Genomic DNA, 24,870 nt, shown 5'->3' with positions numbered 1-24,870 from the left:
TTATAGTGCAGAAAATACGGTATTTGGTCTTCTGCTTCCACTTATTAGGGTGTCAAATGATATTAATACATTTTCCTTGTCAGCCTTCCATCCATTACAAATATAATAAGCTGTATTATCGTTTGCTAAATCTTTACCGGATTAATTCAGTATGATTTTTATATGCATCATAGGCTTCAACATTGTTCATTCTCAAGAAGGTGCCAAGGACCTGGATAGGCGTAAGCTGTTGTCTGTCTCCATGGATGGCCCAAATGTAAATTGGAAGTTCCTGGAGCTATTGCAGCAAGAACAGGCAAAGCAGTATGGTGGTGTTCAACTGATTGTGGTTGGAAGCTGTGGTCTCCACACCTTACATAATGCTTGCAAAGTTGGCTTTCTCGTGTGGCAGCTGGACAAGGTTCTGAGGGCCTTGCATACACTCTTCCATAATACACCTGCAAAGAGGGAGGACTTCACAGTTCTTACCAAGGCGACACATTTTCCACTGCCATTCTGTGGCCACCAGTGTCTTGAGAACCTACCAGCTGTGGAGAGGGCTTTAGAGGTGTGGCCTTCAGTAACCATGTACATGAATGCAGTCAGGACCAAGAGGCTACCAAATCCAGGAAGCTCATCTTTTGACATGCATGAGGCGGCACAGAAAGATCCTGTCATCATGGCAAAACTTCATTTCTACATGTCCATCATCAGAACCTTCAACCTCTTCCTCACCACATACCAGACAGACCAGCCAATGATGCCATTCCTAGGGAATGATTTGGCAGAATTGATGAAGGTAATTTTATTCTACCACTGAGCACTGTTTGTATGTATTATGTACATGATGTGACAGTTATATAAGATCATGTTGAAAAAATCTGAAAGAGGAAAACAAATGAGTAAAGCAGTGTGGACAAATTGTCAAGGCAATATGGTTGCAGTTATTCGGGTTATATATTTAACTATTATGTTTACAGTGTATTTTGAGGCGTTTCATTAAGAGGGAGATCCTTCAGGACATCGATCCATTTCAGTTAGCCAGACTGGATGTTGGAGACAAAAAAAATGGGTCGATCCTAAGGAAGTGAACATTGGCTTGGGTGCAGAATCAGCCCTGAAGGTAGTGTTTCAATTTAGCCATTCATGTATTTATTTTTAATATTAAAAGGATCCAGAAAATTGATATACTATTTGTTACATAAGTTACTCTCACTATCCCTGTCAGGAACTTCAGAGACAGGAAAAGATAGGAGAACTCACAGTCCTAGAGTTTAAGATGGACTGCATCAAGGTGATGGCAGCTATCCTGCAGAAAGTACAAGAAAAGAGCCCCTCATAATATCCCACTGTGAGGCAGCTGACCTGTTTGGACCCCAGAAAGATGTTCTCTGATCCAGAATGTTGCCAGGGCAAGATGAGGAATCTCATCCAGAGGTTTCTGCACTAAAAGCAGTTGTCAGGTGTCTCAGCCGGTATGAGAGAATAGAGCAGTTTAAGTTTTCTTTAAGCATTCACTGCGATATCTGTCTCTAAATGTAGGGATAATGTAAACAGCATCTAAAGAAGTGTTAGGAATGTGCAAATTATTGATATGAATTTGACTGATTCTTATCTAGTACTGTAAAATAAAGTGTTTGCCTTTTGGTTGAATGTTGCCTGTGCCTTTGTATTGTGTCTTTTAGGTGACGTGATTACACAGCAGTTCTGTGATTTCTTGTCCCTTGAGGCTAGAAATGACACCTTCCCCTTCTACCAACCCATTGAGACAAGAGTGGATGTCTTCCTTCATCTAGCTTTCCAGGGAAAATGCTACTCTGAGCTATGGGAGTTTTGTAAGAAGCTGCTTCTCCTATCCCACTGCCAGGCAACAGTGGAGCGAGGCTTTTTAATAAACAAAGAGGTTGAAACATGCAACATACATGAAGACACAATGGTCACCCAGCCACTTATATGTGACTATGTCACTGTTTGTGGAGTTGCTGTCCTCGGTTGCATCAGCTAGGTCAAGGTACAGAATATACCTAGATGAGGAAAAGCAAAAGAAAATGAATGTACGTGCAACTCAGGACCACAGGGCAGCTGCGGAGAGCATCAGGAAACTTAAAAACAAGAAAAATGTCTGTCTGAGGTGGCAAAGGTTGTGTTGGATGATGCTGATCAGCTCGCCACATTAGCAGAGGGAAAGGCTTGCACCCTGACGGCACAGCTCATCACCAAATCAAACACGCTAACGAAGCAATACAAAGAAAAAATGGCAGAATTGCAACAAGTGGAGGAGGAACTTAAGAAAACTTGCAAGCCAATACTATAAAAAGAGTAAACACCAACACTTAGATATCCCAAGTTTTTTCAAGGCGTGTGTTTTTATGATGCTATACTCAGATACTAAATTGTTCATGAATGTAGCAATCTGGATTTCCGTTATCCGGTAATTACCAGACTTTGACCGGTAAAATCAGCCCAAGTCCGACATATTTCGACTCCACCAGTCAAAATGTCCGGTGAAAAATATTCCCTCTTATCTTTTATGGATAGGCCTGGTCTATGTGTTTTTTTTTTTTGTTGTTGTTTTTTTTTTTCAGGCGGTACTAAACTTGTAGCACAACAATACAGCGGGAGACACATGTCGGAACAGGCGAAACTTAAATACTTTTTTACCAAACAAAAGAGTTCAGAGGAGAAAGATGGTGGTGAGGCTGAAATCCCGGAGGCTGCAGCAGATGATGTCTTGCCTCCTGCCGAGAAGAGGAAAAGGTCGGTCGTTTTGGACCGAATGGAAGCTTCTGCTGTGCAATATTAATTTTAGTTAACCAATTGAGTCAGTTGATGGCACTCATTTTATTTGATACAGCCTATGCTTCAAAAGAAAGTTTTATAAATTGACATGCTTTGATATATTCTTATATGTATGTCGTATCATTTTAAGTCTGCCCCTTAACGTAAACGTGAGGATCCATGTAAACTTAAGGGCATCACCTTAACAGCACCAATTAGTTGCCTTAATGAATTTCGTTGGTAAATAATGTGAAGACTTGTAAAATATAACTTCCATGAGGCCATTCACTCCTGCAGTGACAGATCACCCTGCAGAGCCCAAATGTTATAGTCGCTGTGGAGGTGCGGATCCTAACTGACATTATTTGGGAGCTGTCCGCAGGACTCCGCTGTTTGACACCTCATTACTCATTGACGCACAGTGCAGGGTTTTATAATCAGTCCACTCAGTTTGTTATACATCTTTACTTTGAATATAGAACAAATGTGTCTAGAACCAAATTATTTGTTTTTAAATCGCTTTGTCACGTAAAGCGACAAAGATTACATTGATCGAAGATACACCCCACTTAATGACAGGAATAGATTTTTTTACAGGCTTGCTTTGCAGGTGAGTAGACTTTATATATATGTCCTGATCTCTGGGCATATCTTTGAATAAATTCCTCTACCACTCTATTGAAATTTAGTCTGCACAAAATTTGACAGGCGAGGGTGGGGCCCTTTGAAAAATATATGCACACACAGACACACGCGCACGCACACACACAAACACACACACACTCGCAGAAGCTGCTTAAATACTTTGCAGCATTTAAGCTCAATAACTTCAGATAATATTTGACCGGGAAATCAAACGCTTGTCTGGTAAATTAAAAACCTGCCGGTCACGTTGTCCTGTGCCAATTTTTTTATAGCGGAAACCCTGGTAGCAATGTTATGTTTTTCAAAATGAAAGTTTTACACTGGACCAAAAAGTCATGTTTCATGCTTCATGATGCAAATGCTTCATAAATGTAGCAGAATAGATATTTGGAATTAGCAGTTATCTGCCAGTTTTTTACTGAGGATCCAGGATGTACCGCACACATCCTTTTAATGTATTGTTTGCTATGTTTTTCAAAGTGTTTTCAACTGGACCAAAAAGTGATGTTTTATTTAAAATAAACAGTTTGAAATTGCGTCTAACCCAGGTAATTCATGTGGTGTTTATGTTTGTTTGTTTTGTTTGTTTCAATTGTGGTTCTTTGTCGACTTGGTCTTAAATTTGATTTCAAACGGCATTAAAATAGTCTTAAAAAGTCTTAAATTTAACTTGCCTTGAGCTGTAGGAAACCTGCTGATAAGTTCATCACTTTTTCCTCATTTAAAAAAAAACACCTCACTAAGGTTTGTGGTCTCATTAAAGATTCGTCCAGCTTGAAATATCCTCTCATCTCATCCTCTTTATCATCTCATCCTCTCCATGATCTCATCCTCTCCATCATCACACTGTATTAATCATCTCATCCTCTCTATGATCTCATCCTCTCCATCATCCCACTGTCTCAATCATCTCATCCTCTCTATGATCTCATCCTCTCCATCATCCCACTGTATTAATCATCTCATCCTCTCTATAATCTCATCCTCTCTATCATCTTATTCTCTCCATCATCCCACTGTCTCAATCATCTCATCCTCTTTATCATCTCATCATCTCTATCATCTCACCTTTTTTGTCATCTCATCCTCTCTATGATCTCATCCTCTCCATCATCCCACTGTCTCAATCATCTCATCCTCTCTATGATCTCATCCTCTCCATCATCCCACTGTTTTAATCATCTCATCCTCTCTATCATCTTATCCTCTCCATCATCCCACTGTCTCATCATCTCATCCTCTCTATGATCTCATCCTCTCCATCATCCCACTGTATTAATCATCTCATCCTCTCTATAATCTCATCCTCTCTATCATCTTATTCTCTCTATCATCCCACTGTCTCAATCATCTCATCCTCTTTATCATCTCATCCTCTCTATCATCTCACCTTTTTTGTCATCTCATCCTCTATATCTTCTCATCCTGTCCATCATTGTATTACCTCTATCATCAAATCCTGTCTATCTTATCTTATCTATCTCCTCCTCCCCCTCATTTTCCTACCCTCTCCATTATCGCATCCTCTCCATCATCTCACTCTCTTTATCACTTCAACCTCTTCATTGTCCCATCCTCTTCATCATCTCATCCTATTTATCATCTCATTCTCTAAATCATCTTATTCTCTCAATCATCTCATCCTCTCAATTATCCCACTGTCTCAATCATCTCATCCTCCCAATCATCTCATCCTCTCCATCATCCCACTGTCTCAATCATCTCATCCTCCCAATCATCTCATCCTCTCTTTCATCTCACCGTCTCAATCATCTCATCCTCTCTATTGCCTCATCATTCTATCATCTCATCCTCTCATTCGTCCAATCCCCTCCACCCCCCCCCCCCCCCTTATCCCCACCCTCTCAATTATCTCAAATCCTCTCCATCAAATCCCCCTTTATGTCATCTCATCCTCTTTATCTTCTCATTCTGTCCATCATCCTATCACCCCAATCATCAAATCCTGTCTATCATATCTTCTCTATCTCTGCCTCCTCCTCATTATCTTATCCTCTCCATTATCTCATCCTCTCCATCATTTCACCCTCTCAATCATCTCATCCTCTCAATTATCTCGTCCTTTCTATCATCTTATCCTCACCAACATAGAATAGAGAATAGAATAGAATAGAATAGAAAATACTTTATTTATCCCCGAGGGGAAATTCAGGAGTCACAGCAGCATTTAAGAAAACAAAAGTAAGAAAGAGTATAGAAAGTGCAAAAAGGTCCATAAGAAATTAGATGACGACATCCCGTCCACCACTCGTCCACCACTCTCCAGCCCAGCCACAGGGTCCAGGACTGAGCCTCCCCAGCAGTCTGTTCAGTCTCTGTCTCCTGGATCCTGTCTGCTCACAGCAGGCGAAGCTCCTCCGATGTGTCGCCGGCGTCCGATGTCAGCTCCGTCAGCCACGTCCGTGAACAGCACTATGCCGCTGGGTTAGCACAGCTAGCTCGTCCATCCCCCGGGGCTAGATCCCACATTCCCAACAACGATGGATGGAAGGACAGGTCCACGTCGTCACCTCCCAGCTCACATCCGAGAACCAGCACGTCGTCCTCACCTCCTCCTCCTCAGCTCGAGGGAAATCATCAAGCCCTACACTAGTTAGCATCGGCATGCTACAGGCTGCTAACAGCTGAGTTCGCATGTAAACAATGCAGCCATGGTTACAAGTGGGATCTCCAGACAAACACAGGAGAAAAGTAGTCAAAAATATCCCCGAAGCCACAAAAAGTTTGGTGTCCGTGACCGACAATGAACCATACAAAGTGATGATCCACTCCAAATACAAAGATTACGAAAAAGAGACGAAAAAAATTACAAGAAACGGACAAAGACGAGAGAGCTGCTGCAACAGGCAGCTACTTGGGTAGCGCCTAGCAACGGAACATCTCATCGTCTCTACCATCTCACCCTCTGTATCTCCTTCCAGCCCCTCATGATCTCATCCTCTCTATTATCCCTTCTTCTCCAGCAACTCACCCTGTTTCATCTCATCCTCTCATCCTATGTGTGTGTGTGTGTGTGTGTGTGTGTGTGTGTGTGTGTGTGTGTGTGTGTGTGTGTGTGTGTGCGTGTGTGTGCGTGTGTGTGTGTGTGTGTGTGTGTGTGGGCGTGGGTTTGTGTGTTGTATGTGTGTGCGAGTTTCAACTAAAAGTGATATTCTGAGCATAATGGTTTCTTTTAATCTTGCTTAACTAAACCAAGCAGGACTACCTGTCGATGCAGTAAGTGAGGCTGTATCAGCAACAGTTTATTAGAAGTGACTTTACAGACTTTTGTCATTGAACCTTTATTTAACAAGGAAAAAAAGACTCATTGAGATTAAAAAAATCTGTTTTCCAAGAGTGTCCTGGCCAAGACAGCAGCAGCAAAGTTGCAACCACAGACAGAAATACACACTATACCCAACACAGCATGGAAATATGGCAAATGCCTCCAGGAATTACCACATATTACATCAGACAAGACACTTGTAGACAGTTGAATCTACCACCAAATTGTTAAAGAGTCTTTTTTAAAGTATCCAAAGAGCACAGTTTACAAAGTTTCAAGTCTTTCTGTGGATTGTTCCAGCTAGAGGGTGCTGAAAACTTAAAAAAAAATTTTTGGCAAGTTCATTTCTGACCCTGTGAACAGAGTAAAATAAGATCTTGTGATTGAAGGGCATGCATACCTGCACTTTTCTGCAATATATGGAGCCATATTTTCCCCATATAATGCACATCATATGGGTAAGAGAGAAACATATCTACCTGTGCTGGAGAAAAGCGGTAACTTTTTGTCCACCTCTCGTTATAAACAAAAACTGAAATAAAGAATTTGAATTTGAAAAAAAAGAAACCGAAAAAAAAAATGACGAAGAATCCCGATTTTGATATTGCCAAACAAAATATCTTGATATATTGTGAAATGATTTTTCCTCCTACCCCTAGTTAACATATTGACAAGCATGTTAAAGGGGGGTATTTCAGACTGATCTTGTTCAGGTTTTCAAACCTCTACAACTTCATCTGTTGTAGAAATCCCTGAACCTGCCTGTGAATTGATCAAAACACTATGTTCTGAACACTAGGTCCTATCCAGACCCTAACCAGACCTTTACTGGACCTGAGGTCATCACAAAAGGGTGATGCCTGATTGGAGGGGTGGGCCTCGAACACCATGGTCTGCTCATAGCTCCACCCTCAACATGTCTCCAGAGGGCTGGCCAATCAGAGGAAAGGGGGTTTGTGGAGCAGGGAGCCTTCACAAGACAGCAGACAGGCTGAAATAAGGTTTTTCAAAAACACCAGTGAGAGGGGCAACAGGGCTTTTTATGAGCTGGAGATTATTAACTTCAACTTCAAACTTCAAACTTTATTTATTTATAGGGCACTTTTCATACTTTAAAAGCAACACAAAGTGCCTCACAGAGGCTAAAAACAACATAAGAAAAAGACAAATCCAGACACACATTCGCAGACAAACACACATACACACCTACTCCCATACACATTCATACTGATTGTAAAGAGAGGGGGGAGAGAGACATTAAAGATGCTACGGGGGCAACAAAGGGACATAATAAAGACTGAAACACAATAAACCCTATTTAACTCTTTGACACCTGAGCCTCAAAATACCTGCCCTGAACTTTTTTGCTTATTACAACTATAAGCATTCAAAAAATGTCTTGTGAATAATGCTTCATCCCATTTCTCTGGAATACTCTGAACTTTCAATACCTGCAGTTATTTCCAATTTACTGGATGTTATATGAGAGTAAAGCAGTTAAAATGAAGAAAAACACAAGAACAGAACTGGACATTAGAAGTTTAGTGGAAGGAAAAACACAACAATCAAACATTGGGAACAAATTTTACCAAATGAACTCAGAGTTTGAACATTAATAAACATATGTACATTCACATTTAGGAGCTTATCTCTTACTTTGTAAATGAAAAGTTCACTGACAACATCACCAGAATCCCCAGCATCCACACAGATCAGAGCTCTCTCTCCTCGCAGACACACACACACAAAACACATACATACACACACAAACACACACACACACACACACACACACACACACACACACACACACACACACACACACACACACACACACACACAACCTGAGTATCACTGCTCCTCAAGGGACAAACTGAAAGTGAAACTAAAGGAGGGAGAGATTCAGCTGGTTAAGCTCACTGAAAAGTAAAAAGAAGGCTTGGTACACTGTTTAAACATCGCACAATGATACATGCACTGTTTTACGTGCTGTGTGACACACACACGTACAGATATACAGTACAAATGCAGCACGTTACTCAGTTTCTAAAAGGGTTATTGCACAGTCAATGTTGAATTCGCTAATATTTTAGCCAGAGCCGTCAGCCGGCATCAAATAGCTGCTGTCAGAGAGCAGCTGTCAGAAAGCAGCTGTCAGAGAGCAGCCATCCGGTGGCTGCTACAGAGAGCAGCAGTCAGAGAGCAGCCGTCAGAGAGCAGCGATCAGAGAGCTGCTGTCAGAGAACAGCCAACAAAGAGTTGCTGTTAGAGAGCTGCAATCTGAGAGCTGCTGTCAGAGAGCAGTTGTCAGAGAGCTGCCATCAGAGAGCAGCTGTAAAAGAGCTGCCGTCAGAGAGCTGCCAGCAGAAAGCAGCCATCAGAGAGATGCCATCGGTGAGCTGCAGTCAGAGAGCTGCCAACAGGTAGCTGCCATTTGTGTACTGCTGTCATAGAGCAGCTATCACAGAGCAGCTGTCATAGAGCAGCTGTCAAAGGGCTGCTTTCAGAGAGCTGCTGTCTGAATGCAGCCAACATAGAGCTGCTGTCAGAAAGCAGCCATCACAGAGAAGTTGTTGAAGAGCAGCTGTCAGAGAGCAGCCATCTGTGCACTGCTACAGAGAGCAGCGATCAGAGAGCTGCTGTCAGAGAACAGCCCACATAGAATTGCTGTTAGAGAGCAGCCATCAGAAAGCAGTCGTCAGAAAGCAGCTGTCAGAGAGCTGCTGTCAAACAGCATCTGTCAGAGACCTGTGACCTGAGAGCAGTCTGCAGAGAGCAGCTGTCAGAGAGCTGCCATCAGAGAGCAGCTGTCAAAGAGCTGCCGTCAGAGAGCAGCCGACAGAAAGCAGCCATCAGAGAGCTGCATCAGTGAGCTGCTGTCAGAGAGCTGCAATCAGAGACCTGCCGTGGGAGAGCAGCTGTCAAGGTTTGCCATCTGTGCACTAGTGTCAAAGAGCTGGTGTCAGAGAGCAGCCGTCAGAGAGTTGCTGTCAGAGAGCAGCCATCAGCAAGCTGCTGTCAGAGAGCTACCGTCAGAGAGCAGCCATCAGCAAGCTGCTTTCAGAGAGCTGACGTCAGAGAGCTACCGTCAGAGAGCAGCCGTCAGAGAGCTGCTGTCAGGGAGCAGCCTACATAGAGCTGCTGTCAGAGAGCCTTCATCTGAGAGCAGCTGTCAAAGAGCTGTCGTCAGAGAGCAGCCATCACAGAGCTGCTGATAGAGAGCAGTCTTCAGAAAGCAGCTGTCAGAGAGTTGCTGTCAGAAAGCTGGTGTCAGAGAGCTGATGTCAGTGAGCTTCTGTCAGGGAGCATCCATTAGAGACATGCCATAGGAGAGCAGTCGTCAAAGAGCTGCCATCAGAGAGCAGCCGTCAGAGAGCAGCCAACATAGAGCTGCTGTCAGAGAGCAGCCATCATAGAGCTGCAGACTGTTGTTTTCTTGTGTAGACGGTTGTGTTTCTGGGGTTGATTGTTAGATTCTTTGGAAATGAGATCCAGAAATGTGCTGGATTGTGCTGAGCAGAGAAATGGATCTAGGCAGCTTGGTGTGAAGAGCTCAGAGAGGGGAAGAATTTTGAACCAACCAGCAGTGACCCGTTGTATGTTTGAGGAACTCTCTGCTCATGCTCCATAGCTCACAGTCTGTGACTGATGACTGAGAGCTGGCACTGCCACTATTAAAGTCAGCTGATAACACTGAACAGCATTAACTGAGCAAAGACATTCATTTCTGCTGCCTGGATGTTCAAATCTTTATTCTGATGAAATTATCTGGTTTGTGAATGAACAGTTCCCGTGATTATCAGGGCTGGGTATGGCTAAGAGCCTCACAATTTGATTTGATGCTGTATCTATTTGATGTTGATATAAATGCTTCAATTTTCGATTTTCATGCCCATGTGAACACATGTGGTACGTCCCCTCACATTTTGGAGCCATAAAACAACCCAAACGTCAGACTTTAAAGCTGAAGGAGCTGGCTTTAAGCTGCTGCTGCGGCTTTGGCTGCAGTTTTGTTGTTGTTTGGTGTTGTGCGACCCTCGACCATACAATGCAAATAACACACACAGCACCCCACTTGCCAGGAGGTGAATTGATTCAGAGGATTTGCATATTGAATGGATATTGAATTGGGTGAGGAAATATTACGATGCATTGATTCATGGATATTTTTACCCACCCCTATAATATAATATAAAATGAAATTAGTAAAGTAAAGAATTAGGGCTGTCATTTTAACGCGTTAATTAGATTAATTAATTACACCGCAAATTAACGCGTCATAAAAATTAACGCAGATTAATCAGGATCCCAAGCTCGCGAGGCGTTCAAAGACGCACTTATTTCCAAATGTCTAGCATTTACAAACCGTTTGTCCTACATGAAAAAAGTGGTGTTCTCGTCAGATTTTCACATTTCCGACGGTCCCTGAATGTATCACACCTAGCAACATGCTTTGTACCAGGGGGAAGAGAGAGCGCTGTTAAGGGGACTGCCGTCCACATCTCGTTTATTCACACATCCTTTTTGAAAATCTACAGAAAATCAACTGTTTGCTCTAGCTCAATTCTGTAAAAAACAGGTCATTTTACACTCTCTACTGCCGAAAAAGGTCTTGAACTTAAATCTAAAGAATTCTTTGAAAATTTCCTTCCATCTTCCTTGTGTCATGTTTCAGCTTGGGGCTGCTCTGCACCAATGAGCAACAGTTTGTGTGTTCAGAGCATGTTAAACTGAGAATACTTCACTTTTCTTTGATCCAAGACTTGAAAAAAGTGTTTTGTACATAGTTCCTCACAGTTTTTAGCCTTTAGCCCTTGTTCTCCTGACCTCATAGAAGTAAAGAAGTTCATATTGCAGTGAAAATTGAGTCCACATCGAGTAAAAATGTGAACAGGAGCAAAAAAACGTCCTAGAAATCAAATCAGCTTATCTTAGGTGCAGGACTGTGTAGATTTTGTAAAGATAGAACCATAACCATTTTTTTATTTGTTACTTATGCCTTAGGGTACCTAAAAATGTGTTGTTTATATTCCCACCTTATTTTTAAATGTCTTTTAATGTAATTTTAATGTCCTGGAATTCAGATTCTTTATTTTGGGACCTTAAGCAGATTTGAAATTAAAATACGATTAATTAGATTAATTAATTACAAATCCTGTAATTAATTAGATTAATTTTTTTAATCACCTGACAGCACTATAAAGAATACATTTAAAAAAAGAATACCATTGTAATTTATAAGATAAAAACAGAGAAAAAGAGTTATGAAGGCTGTAACGAACCAACCCTTATCGGGTCGGCGTTAAACACACAAGGGGAAAACTTACAGGAAAATGATAAATCCCAGCAAAAAAGGCACATCTCCACGAAACAAACAAAAGAGGTCAAAAAATGAAATAAACTCGGAGCAACGTTTAGAACAAACAAAAATTTCTCTTTAATCAAGCCAAACTTAAGTGTTGCCTGTAATAGAAATCAAACTCGAATAGTTATTTAAGAAAACCCCCAAACCCAGTTTGTCCTGTCTGTAAATAAAACAAAAAATCCCTTACATCGAAAATAAGTCCAATTGTCCTTCTTCACACCCTCTTAAAATATCTTTCAAATAGTTTCTGTGTCCGTTTTCCGAGCGAAATCCGTCACGAAATAAAAATAATCCACACCGGGAAAGAAAACAAAAAACACCCCAAAAATCGTGATCGATCAACAACAAAAAATCACTGGTATACCAGGAAAAAAATACAAAAAATAAACGTTGTCAGGCTCACCCCCCTGGAAGGAACTTAACTTCTCCCAGCCGTGGTCTGTGCTCCTCCTGGTCTTGGGAAGCGATAATCCACCAGATTTCTTTTGGGCTGTAGAGGCTCGCGCAAGTAAGCACTGCTGGGAGACTTATTTTAAGATTGGTACACCTTTTCCCCCTGACGGTTTGTTACTTTTCTTGGGTTTCCCGGCCCTTTCCACCGGCACGCCAGTTTCTTTGTCTTTCTTCTCTCTTGTAAGCCTCTCCGCCCCTTCCCTGACGCCACGTCCTCCCTTTATAATTTTGTCCTTTCTATTCTTTTCTTTTTCGATCAAAAAACCAAATCAGGACAGAAACAGGTACCCCGTCTTATCATACTTTTTTTTTCTTACAGGGATTTATTTTCATTTTACTGCATTCCTTTCATTCATTTCATTCATCACAACAAAATTTTCCTTTTTTAATCAAACTTTCTTTTTTTTCCTGTTGACACTGTCACAAGGCAACGCGGGGAGTAAAAAACAGCATTGTAAAAAAAGACAAAGTAACGTCAACCCTTCCTGATCACTGCATGAAAGAAAAGAAACACATGCATGGTGTTAATGATGAATTCACTAACTTATATTAAACCCAAACTAGCTGCGAATGTCCCTTAGACTGAAAGTAATGCTTATGATAATATGGCAGAGAATTTAAATAGTATGTATCTTGGTAAAGTAGATAAGGAGGAAATACTGAACATTATTGAAATCAAAAACCTACTGACTTTGTGACACTAAAGAACACCATAGAAAGTGTATTTGAACTTACATTTGCAACCTTTCTATGTCTACAGGAGCATTTCCGGAAAGCATGAAGGCAGCCAAAGTAATACCATTACATAAAAATGGTGACAATATATTCTTTCCAACCACGGACCACAATTTTCAAAAATACTTGAACAAACTATTCGTAAACAGACTAGAGAGTTTCTCGAGCAGACACAACATTTTGAGCAGAAGTTAGTGTGGATTCAGGGCAAATCACTCAACAGCAATGGCACCTATGGAACTGACAGAACAGATATCCACTGCATAAGAGAAGAAGCTCTTTTCAGTAAGCATTTTCCGTGGACCTTGAAAAAGCATTTGACACCATAGATCATTGTATTCTTCTTATTAAAGTTATTAAATATGGAGTAAGAGGGCTGGCACATATCTTGTTTGATAGCTATTGAGAAGACAGAAGACAGTTTGTGCAAATTTATGAATGACATTGTGAATGTTTCAAAACTGTTAAAATGTATTATTTTTTGCTGATGACACCAACTCAGACTTTGTGCTCAAAGTGATGAAATTAACAGTCAATGAAATTAAATTCCTGGGTGTAACTGTTGATGATAATCTAAATTTGAAATTGCATATAAACAGAAAAAAACGAGAATAGCAAGAAAAATTGCTTTACTACAAAAAATAAAGCACTGCCTTGATGACAAAGCCCCGTATCTAATATAAAACGCAGTGATTGTTCCATATAAATAAAGAAATTCTGATTCTGATATCTGACTTATTGTGTTGAGGTATGGGGATCAGCATGCAAAACAACTATCCAACCAATCTTCATTCTACAGAAAAGAGCTATAAGAATCATTAGTAGAAGTCAATATCAATCAATCTTTTTTTTGTAAAGCGCCAAATCATAACAAACGTTATCTCAAGACACTTTAAAAAAACATTTACAGGTCTAGACCCGTAAATGTTAATAAAATGTTATTAGCAGAAACCCAACATGAAGACAAGATAAGAAGTCTTATCTTATCTTAATCCACCATGAGTACAGGACTTTGCAGCATTTAGCAAGTTACAATGGCAAGGAAAAACTTCCCTTTAACGGGCAGAAACCTCGGACAGAACCAGACTCATGTTAGACGGACATCTGTCTCGACTGTGTTGGGGTTAGAGAGACAGATAGAGGAGAGAGAGAAGGTTACACACACATGCACGTGCGCACAGAAAGGGAGAGAGGGAGAGACAGACACAGACATAGTCCGAAGTTTGGCGCTGTGGTGACAGTTGAGGTGAAATCAGCAGGCCATTCCCGGCAACAATCTAAAGCCGTAGCAGCTGGTGTCTGACAGGAGCACAGCAGCAGGCCGTCTACTTCACCGATCCCCAGGAACCTACAAGACAAACTCAGAGGTGTATGGTCAGTAACTATAACAGGACAGTAAGACTAGGAGTTAGACTGACAGAAAAAGAGGGAAACAGGAGCCCTGTGTGTCATTTCCCCCCAGCAGTCTAAACCTATAGCAGCATGACTTAGAGCTGGTTCAGACCTGATCCAGCTCTAACTGTAAGCTTTATCAAAAAGGAAAGTTTTAGGTCTATTCTTAAAGGTTGAGACTGTGTCTGCTCCCCGGACCTCAACCGGAAAGTTATTCCAAAGAAGAGAAAGAGAGAAATTCTCTTGATATTACGAAGATGAAAAAAAAAGCCATCCTTGAGACCTGCTGGATGTGAGAGTTAAAGGACAGGTCCTGATCAAAAAGAACTCCCAGGTTCCTGACAGTGGAGCTGGAAGCCAAGCTGATGTCGTCCGAGGCGGCGATGTTGTTCAAGAAAGTTTCTCTGAGATGTTTAGGTCCAAGAACAAGTCCTTAGATGTTGCTTATCTCCTCATGTCTGCAGAGGGAGTAGGGTTGTCACTACACTAAAATTTTCGACTCGATACCGATACTCAGGAAAATATTCGATACTCGATACTATTTTCGATACCACAAGGATGAAAAAGAAAGAACCCAATATTTAAAAGAAACATTTTTATTAACAAAAAATGCAAATATAACCTCTGTTGCAACATGTAACAATTAACAGTACCACACACACAACAAACAGTTGTGTAAAAAGAAAGTTTCAGGCCTGAGGTAGTGCAAAAAATAAATAAAATAAAGACATTTTTACAAAATTTTGCCTGTTTTATGCTCTGTTCACTAAAAACAGCCCTGAGACCCACTTATGGGCCTCCAGCCACAGGTTGAGAACCACTGCACTAGTAGATTGTATTTGAAGCTTGATCCTTGAAAGATTGCTCACATCATGAACAATATGTGACCCAGGGAACCTCAGGATGAATTTATTATTTAGAAAACAGTGAGTGAGTGAAAACAGCAGCTCAGATGGACTGATGGTCAATGCTGCATTTTGATTCATCAAAAGGTTGACTCGTCTTTTTTAAGTCTCTGTGTTCATTTAAAATGTGCTCATGAGCTATCAAGACAGTTTGAAATACAAAATCACACATAGTGACTGACGATCTCTCACTGTCTGCTGGGATGCGTGTCTAACAAAGAGGAGCGCGTGTACACGGAAAGTGAAAGTATAAGTTACACAACCATCCTATAATCAGTGGCTTGGCGTGGAGATTTTTTTTGAGGAAGCCAAGTTAGACAAAGCCTGTTATCTGTATTTTTTTTTTAGGGAGTGGGGTACATAAAAGGGTATGTTGCAGTTTGTATCGCTATTTCATGTAACGGACCTGTTAGAGTGCCCAGAGGGCACTCGTTTTACTTACTTTGAACACCGACACACGCCCTTTAGCTCTCCCACCCTCACTCACTCATTCACACACGTTCATCGTCCTCTTGACTTAGCTTAAACATCATATTAATTAATTCAACCGCCCACTTAAACACACAACCGGCCGCTTCATGCACACTGCTAATGTGCTAACCTCCCTGATTTCATTCAGTGGCTCGAGGATGACGATACTGTGATTTGATTGGTTTGAGGCCAAAGACGGGGTGGCTTCCCTTGGCACAGTCTTGGTCAATCACAGATGAGCAGTGTCATGACCACGGCCTCATCTGATTGGTTAATCATTCTTGTTTTTTTTCACCAAGGGATGCCAACTCTGCTTGGCTTCCTTGCGGACAACAGCGTGCAGTATCGTATTTTCACCATTCGCTACAGAACATTTACGAGGGCGCTGTTTTACACATTGTAAAATGCTCAATAACTAGAGGAGAGGAATAAGGAAGAGATGACGGTGACAAAACACAGAAGAAGTATCGAAACTGTTAAAAAGGGATATTTTCATTAAATCACAGCTACAGACTAAAAAAGGAGAGGAAGCATGGCTTCCCTTGGCCTCCGGGAGAAAACGCCACTGCCTATAATTATGTTTTATAGTGGTTATATGGTATTTCTTGGGGGTTTCTTGGGTGCGTACCTGCGTATCTTGTATTATACAATATCTTATATTACACAACACGACCTCTGCGTCCTCTGTGCTCCTGTGCCTCTGACTTGAGCGTGAGAAATCGGAGGTGTGGCATGAGTGCGGTTGAAACCATCCAAATGTGTGAGTCTCACGGCGAATGCGTGACAGTTGGCAGCCCTGCTTATAATCATTAATGTTACGTCAGCCTTTAATCGCTCGTTGTGGCTAATGGCTAACAATTATTTGTGTCCTTCGGTTTTCCAAGCTCGTTGGCCTCGAAGGCAAAATACCCCCAAACAACACTTTTACCTTTTTAATTTTTGACCAAAACTGCTTGATTTAGCCCGCCTACAGCAACACTAGCCATGCTGTTTTGTTATAGTGCTTCACGGGGAGGGGGAGAGTGCCTGCTCTCGTGTGTGTGTGAGGAGGCAGAGAGAGAGGAACGCAGCGTCAGCGGCTCGGCATCGGGGGTGGGGGGTAGTATCGATACTTTTGAAAGTGAGTATTGTATCCGGATACAACATTTTAGTATCGATACTTTTTTAAGTATCGATACTTTTGACAACCCTAAGAGGGAGCAGAACCTGTTCCAACACTCAGTGTACGGTGAGACGTGACCACTGAGAAGTATTTTTGCAGAAAATGTGTGACCCCATCCAAACAGTTTATCAGAAATTTAAAATCCTCAGCAGCCCAGGTAACAATGAAGCAGGATTATGAGCACAGATGGAGAGCTGTTCCCTCAGCATAAGGAAGGTTGAGCGGGACAAGAAGTGGTGACCAGAAACTACCTAAAACACCCCGAGAATTTCAAAATAATAACTGAAAAAAACATGTCAAAGTCAGTTTGTATTTATCTTGACTACAACAACAAATGGACATAATAAATGGAGCCAGACCAGTAGTCTACAGGTTTGAGAATTTTCAGCCCCACATGAATGAAGGGAGGCTTACCAATGGAGAGGAAAGAGCGGGAACCTCAGTCTGTTACTCCAGCTGTCTGTCAGTCATACAGCTTTTGGACTGAACACACAGCCTGTGTGAGTTGGCAAACACGGTCAAGAAGCAGCACAACAGAGACGCACAACAGATGTATCTGGTGTATTTCAGCCGTTAGACTTTATAGTTTGTTTTTCTCAATAAAGCCAATTGACTGTGTTTCTGTTTGTTCTGATGTGTTTCTCTCCTTGTACTCTTTCTCTGCTATTATTCCTCCTTCTTCCTGCTCCTCCCTCCCTGTGTCTCCCCCTCTGTTCGTCTCTCAGGTGTTATATGCTCCCCAGGCCAGGGATCGCTTCATCGCTCCCTCCTTTATGCAGCGTGACCGCTTCAGCCGCTTCCAGCCCACCTACCCTTACCTGCAGCACCAGATCGACCTTCCACCCACCATCTCGCTGTCAGATGGCGAGGAACCGCCGCCATACCAGGGTCCCTGCACCCTACAGCTCCGCGACCCTGAACAACAGATGGAACTCAACCGCGAGTCTGTGAGAGCGCCGCCCAACCGGACCATCTATGACAGTGACTTGATCGACATGGGAGGAGTGGGGAGCCTGGGAGGGGTCGGGGGAGGAGGGGGAGGAATAGGGGGCGGAGGTCCACAGCCGCCTAGCAGCAACTCGGGCATCAGTGCGGCTAACTCCAGCAGCCACAGTCGCATGGAGGGCCCCCCGCCAGCATACAGCGAGGTGATGGGTCACTACCCTGGCTCTGCGTTCTTTCTACACCAGCACAGCAATAACCATAGGGGGGGGGGGGCGGGGGGGCTGGGGAGTAGGACCATCCAGGAGCAGGGCCAATCAGAAAGCACAACAGTATCTGTCAAGGCCAAGGACGGCCAACCAGAGGACCTAGTGTGAAGAGTAAGGTGGAGGAAACCCACCTAGACTAGGAACTGTCTCCTCCTCCTCCTCCTCACCCTGTCAGCAGCGGTCTCTATCGTTCCCTCTTTTGCTTTCTGTCTCATGTCCTCTTTCCTCACTCCCATGCACAGCTATCAACCTTAGCAACAAGGAAACAAAGGAGGAGAGCCAAGAGTCAATTTGGCTTTGGTGATTCAGAGTGTGGGCAGGGCGGGGGCAGGATGGACGCCGTTCTCCAAGAGCAGCCGTCTTTTGGTCTTTTTTACCCCCTCGGCTCACAGCTCACGGCTATGTCCCTGTGGTACTGAGAATGATATTTTTATTTTTTGTTTTTTTTATATTCTTTTAATTCCATTTTGGACCGGGATCTGTGCACAAAGCGATAACTGAGAATCAAGGACTTACAGAGAACACAACAAAACAAGAGACTCACAAAAATCCAAATCTTTGTGCCAAGGTTTACGAGGAAGCAAAACAAAGGGGGAGAGTGACTCGCTGGCAAAAAGAAAAGTTATCTAAAAGTTGCACTATCTTTTTGTTGTAAAAGAGAAGAGGGAAATATGCTATGTAATGATGATAATGTGTTGATTATTTCTGTCCTTTGATGAATGGATTGGCTGACTGAACTTTGGCTCCAAAATGTTTTGACAGTTGGGAGCAAAATAGCAAGTATTATAAGCTTCTGTCCTTCCTGTTTAAGAAATACTGCAAGAACCCCTCCAACCCAGCCTTCACCACCCCTGTGTGCTGACACCACAGGCACAGCAGGGGAGAGCCCGTAGGGCACTGCAGCCTCCAGGGGAGGAAGAGCCGCTGGTCACTGGGTGGACCCAACGTTTCTCACTTCCTCTTGGATACTCGTCTCTGAAACTGGTGATGGGATCTGCTGGGCACCAACCAACATGCTCCACACAGACTCCTCTGGAGGATGGTGGATCTGATCATAACATGGTCAGATAATAGCATATCTCACAGTCCACCCAGCCGTTTGCCAACAGCTGATTCTACACTTCTCAACCTCTGAGCACCTGACCTCATTCCCCCCCCCCCCCCCCCCTACCCCCCCCAATCACTGCTCATCTCAACATGCACAGTGCATTCTGCCAACAGCCACGCTGAACACGAACCCTGCCGCCATGACAACAAGAAACACAAAACAAAAACAAGAGGAAGGCTCAGATCTCTGCCTTCACTTCTCAAAGCCACAAAAGACAAAAATACAACAGGACTACACAAATTGAGGGTTCCTGTGTTCATGGGGTGGCACAGCCATCAGCTCTTAAAGAGGGCTGTTCTGTGGTGGCAGTCAAAGGGCTACAGGAGGGTCCCTTTTCTAAGAGGAACTTTTTTTTTTATTGAGCTTTTTCTCTGCTCATCGTTGCCTTCTCCTCTGCTCTCATGCTTTTTCTGTCTCTATATCTTTTTTGTGTTTAACGCAAGTGCTCTGAGCCCTTCCCCTCCTCACCCTGTCCTGACCCAGTCCCCTCCTGTCCTCCCTGCTTTTTAACAGATTCTCTGGTAGGCCCTGTTCCTAAGCCCTCCTTCCACACGTGCAGAAAAAGCGATGAAGAGTGGAGCCGCCCCATTTGGTAGTGTGCTGGTGCAGTCCTCTCTTCTCTTGTGTGTGTGTGTGTGTGTGTGTGTGTGTGTGTGTGTGTGTGTGTGTCTTTGTGTGTGTCTTTGTGTCTTTGTGTGTGTGTGTGTGTGTGTGTGTGTGTGTGTGTGTGTGTGTGTGTGTGTGTGTGTGTGTGTGTGTGTGTGTGTGTCTTTGTGTGTGCTTGCATGTGTGTCTGGTTGGTTGACTGACTGCTTGTATGAATTGAAAGATTTAAGGACATCTAACTCTCTGGGCCCATGGTCAGTGCAGCTCTCAGTGAAGGCAGAGGAGTGTGTGGGGTGTCTCAGCTGAACTCTTACCCTTTCTGGGTCCAAGGAATCAGCTTTAAGTCACTCCTGAAGATTCCGGCTTTTCATCAAAAAGTCTGGATTATTCCCTCTCTATTTGTCAGAAAACAATCTTCAGCTGACCATGCCTTGTGGTTTAAGCCACATCACTGTACCTGTAACTTCAAGAGTTTTAGCTCACAATCTGCAGCTGGGCTTTTAGCCTGGAACCACAACGAGAGGAAACAGGTTGTGAATGTGCAGCTGCCTCGTTTTAGTAGTTAAACCCCCAGGTGTGGTTGTTGGAGGGTCGAGATCTCTGTGGGGCCTGGTGAAAACCTCATGAATGAAGAGAGAGTAACTTCCAAAGTCTTCCATGTCACTGCAGCAAAAACAGTGACCGTGATCCAGAGACTGCATCACACAGCAGAAACCAGGCTGTGTCCCAGGTCCATGAACAATGTTGTGAATAATGTGTACATTCACATTTGCTGTCACTCACACAGTCAGAACCAAAGTCAAAGTAGTAATGTCTCCTCACTGAACTCCATCTAGTCTACAGCTGCAGCTCTGTGTGTTCTGCAGAAATTCAACAACTCTAACAACGGACGTCTTTGAATGAACGTATATATCAGGATAAATTCAGAAACACACATTTTCCCCACAGCACCCCCTGGTGGAGAACATGTTCCTTGGTCAGAAGCAGAGTTTACTGTTGTTTATGCAGCACATAACACTGCAGAAACTAACCACTGATCATCTGGGATCAGACACACCTGAGGGACATGTGAGCTTTGGTTTCGCCAGTCTGTGATAACGGAACGAGGGGTCTGAGCTCACTGAGGGACAGATTTTACAGAAACCACTCAGAGAAAGAGTTCACACACAGAGAATTCAAGCGTTTCTTTCAGGGTTAATAAAAGTGTCAGAGAGCTGCTGGACCTCTCTGAGAACAGTTTGGACACTCCTGACATACATAGATCTAAATATGTCAAGAGTGGATATCATACTAATATTGCATTTTGATGTTCATTACCGCCCCAGAGCTATTGCTGTTGGTAAAACACACACACACACACACACACACACACACACACACACACACACACACACACACACACACACACACACACACACACACACACACGCACTCACACTCACAGATCATGGATTTGGGACACAGTTCAGCTTTTAATGCTGAACATAACACGGCGCTAGTTCCTGACATCCTGGACATCAATTCCTCTGTAAAGATTCCTGCAGACCAGTTACCCCTCCTGATGCAGCTCAGATTTGACCTTTCACCCCTCAGACATCAAGAGGGAACAAAGAGAGAAATGCCTTCTGACTCCATTAGAGTCAAAGTGTGTGTGTGTGTGTGTGTGTGTGTGTGTGTGTGTGTGTGTGTGTGAAACTACGGCTACATTGCTGCTGCTATTGCTGTTGCTGCTGCTACTACTGCTACTATTGTTGCTACTGCTGCTTGTCATGCCCCGCGCCCCGCCCATCAGCCCTCACCACCTCTCAGCCTGTCTGTCCCTGTTACTCATCCAGAAGTGGAAGGTGAGGGTTCTCCCCTCTGCAGTCAGAAGCACTGATACACAGTGGCTCCCGTTTCCTCCAGGACACTCCCTGAGGGAGTTCCCCCTGAAAGCCTGCCTTCAACCTGCTTCAAACCTGCATTTCTTTCCCTTTTCCATCCTTTTCTCTCTTTCTTTCTTGCCTTTTTCTGTACACACAGTCATAGCTTGTAAATCAAGGACATAAAGATGAATTTTATGTTTTCTACAAGGAGGTTTGCATTTTACTATTACATGAGTAAATACGGTGCCTAATGTTCATGTTTGAGCAGACCACACCTCAGTCAAACTGCTGCTTGGGATCCCTGCAGGAGCTCTGCCTGGACTTGAGCCCCTGTCTGGTTTGGATGCATCACAAGAAGAAAAGGTGTCTTGCTTTTGCCAAAAATAATCCTCTCAGCCTTTTTGGAAGTGCTGGTTTGAGGCTGTTTCTTTCAGGCATCCGTCTTAAAGCTCCTGCATGGTCAGACAGATCAGGGCAGACTGAATCTGAACCTGCTGATCAAATCCACCGTCACACATTGGATGAGCTCCAGAGCAGCAGTGTAGCTAAACTCCAGCTCTCTCTCCTTGCTGCAGTTAAACCTCTAACACTTTTCTCTCCTCGAAGTGTGAGCAGGCAGGTTCTGAGCCCGTCCGCTGTTCTACCACGCCAGACAGGAGCAGCCGTCCCGTTGGAGCCTCTGCAGTCATTTCAACCAGTTGTTTGTCCAGCGTGTGGAGCAGACATAGGAACCCACTTGCACTCAAAAAGCTCCCACCTTTGTTGTGCCTCACTTCCAACGGTGCTTTTTTCAGTAGTCTGTCTTTCTTTATGTTTGTTTGTAAGGTGCTGTACATAACTTGAATATATTATGCACATATCCTACCCAGTGGGTAGAAACCACAAAAAATATTGTGAATAATGTAAAATTGTGTATAGACAATATAAGAATTCTAAGAAGGCAGCATCAAATTTGTTAATGCCTAAAGTTAAAAACCTGCTTTGTTTTTTTTATCAGAAACATTGTTTGCAAAGTATGCTTAGAATATAGTTGCAACACAAATACAAATTACTAGGTATGAAATTTTGCTATAAATAGTCTGTGATGATAAGGATGAGATCACCAGTGCATCCAGGAAACATGTGTTCATTGGATCTTCGTAAAACACAGCCATCATTTGAGTTCTGGACTGACAGATGTAGAGCTCCACCACACTGATCCTTTAGAGAACACACACGTACACACGCACACACTCACAGAGGGGAGCTGTCAGTGTGTGTACTCCGAGAACATCACAGTATCTGAGCTGTGGGTTTGTGTTCCTGCCAAAGTGCAGAGATCTATCTGATGTAAGGCGTGGGTTCAAACATTTACGCCCATCTCTTCTGCTCTCCTTCTGCACTTGTTCATGTTGAGCAGAAAGTTTCAAACGCTGGAGAAAAAAAGCTCATCATCTTGTGCTCAAAGGCAGGAAAGCTGCCCCAGCATGAAAGGAGCAGAAAGTACTCTTCAAACTCCATTCAGCTTTTTGTTCCTGTTCCTTTTTGTGTTACCTGTGGCACACTGTACTGAAAGATAAATCCTGTTCAGTCATTGATTTACAGTACAGACTAAGATTAAATCCGCTGAACAATAACTGCAGAGCATGTTCATTCTTCTTATAGATGTACAGAGCAACACACCACCTTCCCTTTTAAGACCCAAAGAAGCGGCAGTTTGGTGGTTTTCATTTTCATTTGGAGACATCTCTGTCAGACCTTGGCCAGGGTGCCTCTGGGCTTTTTCTGTTAAGGGACTTTTCTTTTTGGTTTCCTGCACTAGCTTGAAGAACTAACATGGGCTCAGACTTATTCTCTTTGTACCCCCCCCCCCCCCCCCCCCCCCCTCCACAGCACACTTTTGCCACTGATCAAAATTCTGTGGCTGTTCTCATCGTTCAAGGGTTTCGATACTGATGATGATGATGATATGATGATGATGATGATATGATGGTGATAATGGGGAATAGAAGTAATACTGTCTACTCAGACCGCTTTCCTCTCTGTCCAGACAGCTACCATAGGACTGCTTCCATCTTGGGTTTTGTAACACCCATTTGCTTTATTTACAAATGACTCCTCTTGCCCCCTCTCCCTCTGTGCTCTAATCCAGATATATGTGACTGTATTTAGTCAGCATACAGTTTGTGTGTGTGTGTGTGTGTGTGTGTGTGTGTGTGTGTATGTGTATATATAAATATATATATATATATATATATATATATATATATATATATATATATATATCTTTTTCAATATATATATATATATATATATATATATATATATATATATATATATATATATATCAGAATTTCACAATTTCACCTCTGTGCCGATATATATATATATATATATATATATATATATATATATATATATATATATATATATATCGGCACAGAGGTGAAATTGTTGTGTATTTTTGCCTCTTTTTATTTAAGCAATTGTGATGTAATAGGTTTTAGGCCTAAGGTCTGTTATTGCAATACTTTTACAGAAAAGCAGAAAATGGTGAAAAAACTTGGCTCTAAGTGCTGTTGTAGTCAAAGATTTTATGCTTGTACTTCTGCTGTAGTCAAACTGCAGCGTAATGAATAAAACTTAAAAAGGGATTACTCTGGTCTCTTCTGTTGCCCCTCACTGTTAAACACATAATGAGCTTTTGTTAAGTGATTACTGGAGACAGAGCATCCAGGGGGTACATGGTTCCTCAGATCATGGTTGTAATAGTTTTGGATTTGTCATTATAATTTAGTTTCAGTTAGTTTTGACATAATATTTTCTATTACAGTTTAGTTTTAATTAGTTATAGAGCAGGCATTCTAGTTTTTATTTAGTTTTGATTTTTGCAACAAGGCTTAGTTTTAGATTAGTTTTAGTTTAGTTTT

General features: G+C 42.6%; 1 protein-coding gene across 1 annotated transcript in view; it reads left to right on the top strand.

Annotated features, from left to right (window-relative positions):
* The window catches only part of LOC141786460 (protein TMEPAI-like), a 94,196-nt gene extending 70,023 nt beyond the window's left edge, over positions 1 to 24,173 (top strand). The window contains exon 3 of the mRNA XM_074665102.1: positions 17,897 to 24,173. Coding sequence (XP_074521203.1) covers positions 17,897 to 18,490 — 594 coding nt within the window. The 3' untranslated portion in view covers positions 18,491 to 24,173. The remainder of the gene's footprint in view (positions 1 to 17,896) is intronic.
* Positions 24,174 to 24,870: the final 697 nt, after the last annotated feature.

This window comes from Halichoeres trimaculatus, unplaced genomic scaffold (assembly GCF_033239565.1).
Source record: "Halichoeres trimaculatus isolate MK-OKI-2021-1 unplaced genomic scaffold, fHalTri1.1 fHalTri1_scaffold_33, whole genome shotgun sequence".
NCBI lineage: Eukaryota > Metazoa > Chordata > Actinopteri > Labriformes > Labridae > Halichoeres > Halichoeres trimaculatus.
This window is presented reverse-complemented; position numbering and strand designations above follow the sequence as displayed.